Raw genomic sequence first — 12,340 nt, 5'->3', positions numbered from 1 at the left:
AAGCCAGTTGTGCAAGAACAGCTGAGGAGGGCAGAAGCAAACAGAGGGGTCCGGGAGCACTGTATCTGGGTGTAATTGGCACTAGGTTCTGGTGAGATTAAACTACAGAATGAGAAAAGAGATTAAATAATTTGTGAAAATCAGAAAGAAATGAAGATGCTGGGATGTGTGCTTTGGGGACTGTGGTGGACTGTTCCCAGGAGGGAACCAAATAAAACAGTTTCAGTAGGAGAGCCAGCCTATGCTTTTTGACCATATTAATAGTACTCTTCCTTTCCATTTTTTGACTACACCCATTAATTGAATCATGACATCGATTTTCATACCTGCTATCAAAAAGTGGCCTAAATTTTTACCCTTAATATTTGGAAGAGCCATTTAAATGCAAAGGATTGTTTATTGCCTTGTCCCAGGCATATACACGTGGGACTGAAATTATTTTCTTGATGTGAAGGCATCACTCAGCAACAAAATTCTGTGATTCAGTAATCAAACATTAATGAAGTACAGAGTGAGCTTTTGAATGTTTTTCATGCCCTGATTACTAAACAGAGGTAAGATCTGTAGTGAAGCAAAATGTGTTTGTCCTCACGCTGAGGTTGTGCTGTTGAGTGGGACCCTGAAAGGTGCTGTTGCCACGCAGCAACACCTTCTGCTGAAGTCTCAGTCAGAGGCAGAGTTGAGTGCAATGGCTGGTCAAAACACAGCTGGATGGACTGCTTACAGCTTTTTCACCATTTACTTTATCAGCAAGTAAGCAGCCCTGTGTGGTTTATTAACTGAGTACCTGAGCACTGAGTTGGAGTTGCAGCAGCAGGAAGTGGCTTCTAATCTGTAAAGACACACCGTGGCTGCAAATTCAAGTGGCTGAAGGTTACTCAGGCTTGTAAAATCTCCCTGGTGGCCACAGCGTAACCATAAGAGAGTCATATGTTTTCTTGCTACACAGCAGGAGGAGAGGCTGATCTGGAGCCGTGTTTTCCCCACTGCTCATTGCTCAGGTCTGGATTTTTAAGCTGTCTGTTGACTTTACGTGTGTCTTTGCTTGGGACTCTTCTGAAGTACAAACTGTGCTGTAGACCAATGATGGAGATCTCTTAATGGAAGGTACATTAGAGGTAATGGTGCAGTAAACCAGTATTTTGCAGTATTTGGAGGTAAAAATAGAAAACTGGAAAACTTCATTAAGTTCTAATAATGAAAACTTGAAAAAAAAAGGTTGGAGGTATAGTTGGTTTGCTTTATTTTTCCTAACCACCAGTAGAAAGTTTCCACTGTTTACAAACTATGAGAGTATTTGTGAAAATTTTTTTGCTTATTACAGAATATTCTTTGATTTTTTTTAACCTTGAGGAGAATGGATTCATTATTTTTGTCATGTACTTTCAATGGGAAGGCAAATATTTATATTGTGCTAATTTTCACAAGTGCACAGCAAATTTTTTTTTTTCTGTAGCTAGTCTAAGTCAGTGTAAATTTTATGGCAAACCAAAGGGTGGAAAAACTAAAAAGCTAAAAATGCTTTAAAGTACTTGTGTGTTCTCACAATTTTTTGGCTGAGAGCTCAGTTTTGTATGACAAGTGAAAACCGCTGAAAATATCTAGCTGCAGCATTGGTTTGCAGTGGTACAACTTTACACTTCCAGTAAGTGAATTTCAAACAGAAATTCACTTTGAGTCTTCTAAATTCATACTCAGACATGTGGCTTGTGTTCCAGTGTGAGTTATCCTGCAGGATCTGGTGTCTGAGGCAGGTACCTGGCTGTGACCTGAAGGTTGCTTCCATGTGTTTTGCTGAGAAGGTTGCTTCTTGATAACTGCTTATGGTGAAGTTTGTACGTGCACTGTAGTCATGCATAGAAATGCCCCTTCTACTTTGGTCAAGGCTAATTTATCTTTTTTTACTTGGGAGTTTTGTGTGTAGCTTATTCTGTTGTCATGCACAGTGCTGAGCAGTCATCCTGCTGTCCTCTTTCTGATGGACACATCTAATGCAGGGAGCTTTGAAATTACTTTTGAAGAGCTAAGTGAACAAACGTTGTTGATATGGGCTTGGACCTGCCTGTTGTTAAAATCTTACTTCAGAGCAGAAAAGGTGAGAGAGATATTAGACATTCAAATACGGCTTATTTAATATCCTTTATTGATGGAGGGATCTTTTAGCAGAAAAAGGCTGTCAAGAAAGGTACCGCACTGCTTTAGGGTGTTGATTCTGATATTGTTACATAAAAGTTACAGAATCCTTAGAGGCTTTTGGCCGTAGATATGCAAGATTGAATGAATGTTACATTGTCTTTTTTAAAAGATACTAGAGATAACCATGAACAGTGCATTTTAATGAGCGTGTGGAGGGTCAGTTGAAAATTGCATAGAATTTTGCTTTTCCTGGTAGCCGTATTTCCTTCACAGGGGCCTCCTACTGCGGTTTCTTTCTTTACAGAAAGAAAAGAATAACCTGCATTTTAAGTCTGCTATAGCACTTTGCACCATTGGTGTGCTGCTTTTGTGCTTATGACAAAATGACAAATTTGGGAGTATGGGGAGTAGTGACCTGAAGTGCTTCTCTACCTCCCCTCCAGGCACTTGCATGCATATGCGCAGGCACATGTGCACAGTCGTGCCCTCCCTGTTTCAGAGTCCTAGCAGGCATGTTGCACTCCTCTGTGGAGAAGAAATGTGGCATTTGGGTCAGTGTTTCTAGTTCACAGACAACCTGTGATGTAAGATGGCTTATTGCTGTGCACAACAAGAATCTCTGATGTACTTGTTAAATAGCGTGTAAAGAGCTGCAGGCTCAGATCCCCTCACGTTTTGGGAGTTTTAAGAATTGAATTATGACCTCGTGAGAGGCAGCAGCTCTGTCTGGTTAATTGTATCACAGGTGATGGTGCTGCGTTATGTGCACGTACAGCTGAGATGTGTGCCTAAGCAGTGTATGCTGGGTGCTAGCCTATTCTCATTGCTTGTCCCGTGGGATTTGTTTACGCCAGAAAAAAATGTAAGTGACTGTTAATGAGCAGAGAGAGGTTAGCACCTGTCTATCTAATCCATACTTTTTCTTTATTTTATTGCATCGAAGGAATATCACTGCCTAACGGTTCTAGCGCATAAACAGCTAAACAGTACTTGACATTTAAAGAGATTTTCTGTTGTGCACTTGTATAGTCAAGAGTAATTCTAATCCTATTAAAGATATTATGTCATGGAGGCGTGTCCTGGAGGAGAAGGCTTCTGCTAACTGGCCCGATGGAAAGCAGAGGGGAGGGGCGAGCAGGAGGGCGGATTTATTACTCGATAGTTAGGTCAGGGATTTCTGTGGGAAATGCCCAGTGGTTGCAGTTGCTGATGATTTCACGGCAACAGCAGTGAAACACAGAGTGCGCTCCGGTAGCGGGTTACTGAATGAGACACTGCAAATGGGTGGAAAGAAAAAAGACAGCGTGTGAGAGAGAGTCAGAGAGACACAGAGAGGGAAGCTGAGAGCAAGGAAAGTGCTCCGGCTCGAGGAGAGTCTCCCAGGTGTACTGCAGAAGCTTTTTGGAAATGGATGCAAGGACCATCTGCTGCCTATAGATTAGAGACTGTAGACTAGGAGTGCAGAGAAAGAGCTTATGGCTCTTTTTAATAAAAATCAAAGTTCTGCATAACTGATTCATCAAGATAAATCATGAGTATGCTCTTGCATGGGATATTAATGTATAAATCCATGCTTCAGACAGACAGAGTTCAGCTTTCATTGCTATAAAAAATAAACCCAGCAACAATGCAGTGAATAAATTCTGCAGTGATTATCTGATTTATGTACGAAGAAAAAGAGAAGCAAAGCACAGACAGCTCTTAGCGCACTGTGGCATTTGCAAGGCACTGCATTTAATGCTGAGAGATGCTATACATTAAATCTGACAACTGTGAAAAGAGAGATCATGGAGAAGTCAAGTAGTGAGGATTCTTCAATTCACCGGAGTCCATCTTTGGATAGCAAAGACTCAGATTTTGCTAAACCTTCTACCTCAGGGAGGCAATTTGGTCGAGGTTTTACTGCAGGAGCTTTCTATGGTACAACTGGATCACGCACACAGAGCCACACTGGGGTCGGAACCGGGACCGGCGCTGGGACTGGAACTGGCGTAAAAAGTGAAAAATACAGTGCACCCAAAGGCAGCAAATACGTGGTCTTTTACCTGGATCTATCCTTTGTTTTCCTTTTAGAATTTAAGAAGTGCAACATGGCAAGAGGCTGCCTGTGTTGTTTGAAATACATGATGTTCCTTTTCAATTTAATATTTTGGGTGAGTACTGCCTTTTCAGTTGCCTTCATCTGTTAGTGTATCCTGTACTGCTGCATTATGTGTATAGTGCATCTCTGAAGCAGTACTGTAAGTTCTCTCCTCCCCTCCCTCTCTCTCATACCTGCTTGGAATATTTTCATTGTTAAACTTGTGTCTATTGGGAAATACACATGCTTTCTATATCTTTATTGCTACCTGATTGTTGTAGTTTGGCTTCTGATTGCTCAGACTTGCTATTCTAATGTGCTTTCAACCGGGTTATCTAAGAAAGGGCAGAATTGTTGCCCTTTAAGGAAGACCAGAATTATTGTAGCATTAAAATCCTGCAGTGGCTGGATTGTTGCATTCTGTTGTAATATTTGTTTTGAAAAAAGCTTAAGGTTAATTTTAAAAATATATTTTCATTGTCACTATAAATCTCATTTGCTTTGTGTAAACTTCATTTGACAAAGTGCTTTTTTCATTTGAAGCAAGTTCTGCCCCATTTCTCCAATTAAAAACAGTAAATCTTGTATGTTCTAACCTCTTAAGGTCTCAGCATAAATGTAAAATGTCTGGAATGGTGATTTAATATGGGTTCAGTTTCAGCTGCAATTGTACACATTGGTGTGTGAAGTTGGGGACTTGCACTTGCTTCTCAGGGATCAAAATTGATTTTCCTCCATCAGCCAAGAGGCGTGAGGAGTTGCAACAATGAATGTTTCAGCCAGCAAGTTAAAAGCGTAATGGCTACTTAGAGCAAAGTATTGTCACAACAGGGAAGGGAGAAAAGTTAAGTCTTCTACCAGCTAAGCATCCTTCAGTACCGTATTTTTAAGGAAATCACAGGCTCATTGAAGTACTGAGTATTCATGAATATAACCCAATATGAAAGTGTTTGCTTAGTTTGAAAGCAAAGGTCACTTTTTTCCTGGTGGTTACAAAGCTTGGGCCTGTGAACAAAACCATTCATGGTTGGGATCCAGAAACATACAGTAAGCTTCATAAATAAATGAAAACACCATCCTGGGATTTATTTTTGAAAAAGGGGCATTAGCAGTCTAGTTCAAATAGCTACCTCTGTTGTACAGATATCATTGTTCAAATTAGAAGCCTTACTAGCTGGTTGTCTGTTTATCTTGACCCACTTACTGAAATAACCTCTAAGAGCAAGAGTTAATGGGAGATTTGGTGCAGTGTTGAACCGCTCACGCAACAGTGAGCTTTTATCAGTAATAGACCGAAATGCTAGACTGAAATTACTCAACTTGTGGGCATCTTACTGAAATAGAAAGATAGAACTGATCACTGAAGAACATCTGATCAAAGTTCACTTATGATTTTAATTTTTTTTCTTTTTCTGTACACATACCCTACTAGACAGTTGCCATATGTATTTTTGGAATAAATAATTTTAAACACACCATATGAATATCAAACTGGCTATTTGACTCAGTGCTGCATTACTTTGACACCTTGAACTATTTTTTTTCATATATTTATGTGGCGACTAGTTTTAGAAAAGCTTTTATCTGGTCTCATTACTCATGTCCTCTGTGATCTGTTATGTAGGTGTCTCTTACTCCTTACCTTCCTAGATGCAACATCTTTCTTTGTTTTTTTCTTCTTCCCAAGCAGCAATTTTCTTGACTCTGCATCAGACCTTCAGAGTCCTTTTTTTCCCCATTCCTTGAACTCACAAGAACATTTCAGACTTCATCTGTGTGCTCATCTCTGTCTGCTCAGCTCCCACTGGACTTTTGTACAAACACATTGCTGCTTAGGTTAAAACTAGCCTACCATCTGGAACAGTTCTCTAGTGTCCTGTGCTTCTTCAGTTCTTACCCATTTCTCCTAATCCCCTTCACACTCTCCTTACCATGTCTTTTGTGGTAAGGCTTATATCACTTTTGTTTCTGTTACTAAACTTTATCACCACATTTCTAGCCAATATTCTAAAAATGCCTTTTTTAAAAATGTGAACTATGCTATTCAGAATGAAAATAATGCTCTGGCCTGGTGAATCTGAGAGATTATTAAAAAATGCTAAATGAAAGATGTCAGGTTCTTTTCAAAGTAGTTTACAATAGACATGTGATCCTTCAGCCTGGTTTTAATTGCTCAGAAGTCCTCCCTTCTTAACTGTAGCTGTCTTATACTCAATTTTGCAAGCCAGAATGATGTTCCTGTGCATTCTTCCAGTTTTGCTGTATTCTTTTTTTTCTTTTTTTGACTGTGCTGCTTTATTGTTTGAGACATTCAAATGAACAACATCATCCTTTGATTCCTGGGAATGCAACTAGAATGAAGCACACTACACTATATGTTTTCTGTAGTTTGTCACATCTGGCTTCATACTTGGAACCTCCACTGGTTCCATCATGAATATATCCGAGAGGTTGTGAATGTTTGACTCTGTGCTCCTAGCTGATGCTGTGCACCTGCAACAACTCTCACTCCTGCCCTGAACCCTCCTGCCAGCCCAGCACTGGAGTCCCCACACAGCTCTGCCAGTGCACTTCGTTCCTGCCCTGCCCTGAAGCACTCCCTGCTCTTTCAGTCCTATCTTTCTTCTTAACCTACTTTTTCCATTCCCAGGTTTGCCTGTTCTCACTGCTTCCTTCTGAATTTCTGTTAAGAAACCCAAGTCCAAAAACATGAAGCTGTGGCCTGCTCTTGAGCAGTGACTATCATCTTTTTCAATGCAAGGTGATTTATTTTTAAAAAGAGAAGCTTCACTTTTAAACATGAATTTTCCTGAACTGTAATTTAAAGCAGAATGAGGCTCCTGGTCTTCAGAGATGAGGAGACACATCAGCACTGTTACCATATAAAATGGTGCTTGTGAGATGCTTCCTCTGAATATGAACACTGGAGGTACCCTTTGGCACCCCAGCACGCTGGGCATGATTGTTTGGACTGATTCTTTGTGTTGGCTCACAGGAGGATGTTCTTCTGTAGAAAAAGAGGAACCTTTTTCCATCATTTCATTTTGAGACAGAGAAATGGAGTCTAATTTCTGCCTCATGGGCCAATGAGCTCTACTCCTCTTTCAGCCTTGCAGCTAACTCATACAGATTTGACAACTAATTATATGCGAATATTATATATTACACACATTATTTTTACATACAATGTATTTTGCTTATTTTAATGTGTATCCACAGATACTTATGTACAATTGTATGTTTCAAGTGATGGAGAAGTGCAGTAGTCAGTAGATTCTCTCTGCACTTTGTACTTGCTGTTGCTGTACAAAGATAACTGCAACCAAGAGTTGTAGCAAAAATTCACTGTCTGTGAATTTGGTTCAGGGCAAGAAAATACAGCTTTTGAAAATTACTAGCATGTGTATCAGTTAACCTGGAAGGATCACCTGCCATTTGTACAAAGCAAATTTGTCTAAGTGGGGCCTAACAGTAAGTTGGAACAGAAGGTGTTTCTCCACTGAATTACTGAGAGCTTCAGGTATTTCTCTGTGTCCCTCTGATTCTTAACAGTTGTTCATGGCCATCTGGCATTGCTTTCTTTCAGAGATTAGGAAAGTCTGAGCTGAGGGTTAAGGAAGCTTATAGTATAATTGTGTGGCTAGGATGATGATTTACACTGAATTCATCCTAAGTGCATAATATGTTTTGCAAAGGGACTGGATGGACAGCTACAAATGTTAATTGATTTAGTTTGCCTTCAAGAATATTTATGTGCAAACATGCGGAGATTGCAAAGTAGCCGATATTGCTCTGCAGAAGAAATAAAGTATTGATTTTTGCTCCTACAGATAGCAGCTAAATTGTCAAAGCAGGTAATTACTAAATATAAACATTAGAGTGTATGTCTTTCTAGAGGAGATTTCACTTCATTGTTATTAGAGGAAAGGATTACAGTAATTATTTTCAGAAAATGTATCAGAAAATATTACTGGTTAGGAAAAAAAGTTCTGTGAGACATGATTTTAAAAAAATCACTCATTAAATGAGCCTTTTGTGTGGTCTTAAAATGGAATTTTTGAAATCACTGGCATAAGATACCAAAAAGTCACTAGGGAACTTCGCAAGCAGTCAATGGTCATGGTTACATTTTGTCTTGTTCTATTAATTTAACTTAGGTTAATGAGTCTGCATACAGAAGCATTCATAGTAGACATCTTGATGGTTTTTACTATTGCCTAATTTTAATATAAAATGCATTTTACTAGGAGCTGTATAGCAAGATTATTAAGTCTGATCTTATGTGTTTCAAGAAGAGCTGAGGAAAAGCTAAGCATAGTCAAGAAAATCTTTCATGAAGTTTATTTTTTAAAAGTTTCTAATTTTAAACAACTAAAGAAATCTGATAAGAATAATCCCTGTGTATTAATGTTACAATTAAAAGCAGAAGTTATAAGCAGAAGTTACAATTTATTCAAAGTGGAGTCAAATATACAAATACAGTTATTTAATATTTACTTTCAAAGTAAATTTTCTACTAGCATATTCCTTTTACTGAAACATAAGTTTAGAAGGGAAAAACATTGTCTGGAAACATGCTGGTCCAGCAGGAGCAACAAAATCAAATACAGCAAATTTTTCCCTAATGCTCTCTAATTACAATAATGGATAAAGACTGTTGCTCCTGGATAATATTTTTCTACCTTAATTATTGGTGCAATTTAATCTTAGAGTAGGAGTAATTAATACTTCTTTCTGTAGATTAAAACCAATATTGTGCATTTATCAATGAGCATAAAGACAGTAGTAGAGCAGCCATGCAGGCCACTTATACTCAAGTCTCAGATCATACTAAAGAGAGGGAGCATGTCTATTCTCTGGGTCTGGCTGCTATCAAAGCTCTTGGTACTGTAAAGCAGATAACAACTTTAGAATGCTTTGCATAAGGTAATCCATACTTATTTATGCCAAACTGGAATAAATAATATAAGGCACTGTTTAGTTTGAAGTACAAAGCTTGAATGCCTAACTGAACCTGTTGGATGGACAGTTAAATCATGTGAAGAGACTTTGTCCCTACAAATAACTGAAAATTAATCTCTGAGGTTTAAAAGGGGTGGACAGTTTGTCCTCTAAATCAGAACAAAATTGCTAATGACAAACAGCTTTGGAAAGGACACACATTAAATTTCTCTCTCTTTTGTTGCCCTCCCGCTGGCTGCATTATCTGATAGTCTCCATTTTCTCACACAGGGGATAATGACAAAGAGAGACAGTCAGTGACCCTGGGATGCTTGTCTCTTGACATAATAGTGATATTTACTTCTGTTGTATTTTCACTCTAATGACATAAGTGTGGTGACAGTTGTGGTACAATCCTGTGAAAATAAGACTATCCAAAAACACCCAACCAACCAAAAACAAACAGAAAAATCCCAAACAAACAACCCCTCCCCCCAACCAAAAAAAAACCACACATCAAAAACTGAAGAGAAACCAGTAAGATAGTGAATTCTGGAAAAGCTAGTGTTTTCAGTGACATTAGCTGGAGAATTCTTGGTTTTTTTTCTGATAGGGATTTGAGAAGCTGTGAAAAGATCCCAGCTATTAGTTTTAGTTTCCTATCCAAGTGGCATAGCACTGTTGGTGTCCCTATGGAAGCATGCACCTCGGTGGGGGAGAACTATTAGAAAAACATTTTAGTGTGACAATGTTTTGGCTGGGAGGAGAAGGAAAGGTAATACTGAGTTCAAACAGTGTGGTGTCCTAATGAATGTGGGGTAAATTAAGTCCATTTGTAACCAGCATGATGACATTACAGAATAATATTAAAATGTTATGGGAGACCTGAGACTAGTTTTAATTTAAAATATTGAGGTTTGCTTGAGAGCTGAGTTAACACTGATTAATCCGGGTGATAAGGGCCTCAAACCTCGTTTTAGGGTCTAAGCTATTGCAGCTTGAAAGACAAGACATGAGATTCAGCATTTTTTGCAGTGTTCCTCTCACTAACTACTCTTTGCTAACACTATATTTTATTTAGGTTGTTTTGGTTTTATTTTTTTAGATGCAGGGGATTTTTAAATTATTTTGGTTTTCCTTCAGTGTGGAAGTGTTTCAATTCTAGCTGTAGGTAGGTGTGAGAGCCATTTGTGTCTGTTATTTTGGATAAACAACGAGTTGATTCATCACTCAGGCAGACTTGTACACAACTGTTGTAATGTGGCCTGTTGGACATTTGTTCATTTGTACATGAGGAGGTTTATGGTCATTGAAAGGGAGAAGCACAGGAAGAATTTCAAGTTGGAAAACAAATTCCTTCCCTCCAGTTCTCCCTGCACCCTTGTACTCCCAGAGTTAAATCTTTCTTTAAAACATATGACTCAGGTTCTGTTCCTCATATCCTTTGAGGATGTGAGGATGACATTAAACAAATTTCCTCAGCCTTCTATGTCTCAACTCCCCTAACTTTAAAAACAAGAATGTATCAAATTTCCATAAAGCAATGACTTATTGTCAGTTTTGAATAAGGGTAATAACAGTGATATTTCCTACTTAATTCTGCATTCCTAGACCCATTTAAGTAAGCCACTTGGTAGGGCCTTGGTTAGCAGGGTCCCTTTTTGTCTGCTCCTGCTACCCCCAGGTAAGTAGGTTTCCAAGAGGCCCATCTAAAGGGGTATAATCTTTCTTATGTGAGTAGAGGATGAGCTTGTAACTCCATTATCTGGCTGTTCAAGGAGGCATCTAATTTGTTTATTTAAACACTGCTGACACAGGGCAAGACCTGGGTAGAAAAGATGGGAGAATGTATTCTAGTTTTTGGAAATTAAAGTGTGGTTTGTTAGGGTTTTGCTGTAGACACAGTTGGGATGTTTCTAATGGGTAGCCAAGTCACCACAGGTATTATGGAATACTATAGGTCCTCTGTTTTGTAATATGTAAAATTACCCAGCCTTTCAGCAACTTACGAAAACTGTGAACAAAAGGAACAATTCTGCTGTTTATGTTGGGCTTTGCTTTAAATATCTTGCAGAATTAAATAAACCACACTTCCCAAACAAATGGAAGGGACCTCGTATGGCTGAAGGTGTGTTATTAGACAGTAAATGTTTGTTGAATCTATTGGGGACTTCTCACATGAAACTTAATAGTTTTAATACCACTTTATAGAAATTACTGCAGACACTGAACTGAAAACCATTTCAGAACTTTCTGACACAAATTACCTTTAAATCAACTCAGATCTCCATTTAGCTCGGTCCCTTGCTGCTTAGGAGCAACTTAAATTGCTTAATTTATTCAGCATAGATAATTGAACTTCCAGTTTGGAAATTTGACTGGAATGATTGTTCTTTCCTGCTGCCTTTAATGAGCTGGGCCAAAGTTCACATGGCTGTCCGAACCTTCTTCATTTAACTACTGCATCCAGTATGGCAAGGATTGTGAACATTCATGGGACTTGCTGCCAGTCTGAATTTTAGAAGTCATCTACAGCTCATCTTCAGTACTGTCTCCCAAAACTTGGCACCCTGGCCAGTGGCTTCGTCTCTGCAGGTAATGCAGCTGGGGCTGGGCTCTCCACAGGGTTACAGAACATCCAGCCGCTGTTTGTCATCATCCCTAATCAAGCCACAGACAAGTCCCTACAGTCTTAGTGAGCACAGGAAGATTGGTTTGCCATTTCTTTTATTTCTTTCTTTGCTTCCTTGTGTTTGCTATGTTTTTGTTGTTAAGTGTAGGAGATGAGAATTAACTTTTCAGAATCAAAATAATTAGTAATCTTTGATAATGTTGCTTTAGTAGGGAAAAACTCTGTACCTATGGATTCTGTTGAATCTATTTGGTCCTCATTTCAAGCTCCTTTTGCTAATCCTGTCTTCTGACTGCTGGATGAAAACCCCTTATTACTGTTTCTAATCAATGCTGCAGGGATAGTTTTGAAGATACATTAAACTATTCTCTACTGTCTTTCTTCCCATATAACACTGGCAAGTCGTGAAGCATCAGAGATTGAATTTGTATCTCTTTTATTTCTTTTGTGGATTTCCCCATACTTCTGTTTTATGTGCATTCTGGTACAATTTGTACTGCTGTAGGTACAAATTATAAGTGTGCAGTAGAAAGTGATCACATTATAGTTGA

The 12,340-nt window shown here is 38.8% G+C and overlaps 1 protein-coding gene across 5 annotated transcripts in view; it reads left to right on the top strand.

The window, feature by feature from the left end:
* TSPAN9 (tetraspanin 9) overlaps positions 1–12,340 on the top strand; it is a 169,532-nt gene that overhangs the window by 75,014 nt on the left and 82,178 nt on the right. For all 5 annotated transcript variants that reach the window (XM_058822517.1, XM_058822511.1, XM_058822498.1 and 2 more), the window contains one exon: positions 4,210–4,289. In XM_058822517.1, the coding sequence (XP_058678500.1) occupies positions 4,227–4,289 (63 nt within the window). In that variant the 5' untranslated portion in view covers positions 4,210–4,226. The remainder of the gene's footprint in view (positions 1–4,209; positions 4,290–12,340) is intronic.

The sequence above is a fragment of the Ammospiza caudacuta genome, chromosome 2, assembly GCF_027887145.1.
Source record: "Ammospiza caudacuta isolate bAmmCau1 chromosome 2, bAmmCau1.pri, whole genome shotgun sequence".
Classification (NCBI taxonomy): domain Eukaryota; kingdom Metazoa; phylum Chordata; class Aves; order Passeriformes; family Passerellidae; genus Ammospiza; species Ammospiza caudacuta.
Note: the sequence above shows the minus strand (reverse complement) of the source record. Positions and strands in the feature narration are given on the sequence as shown.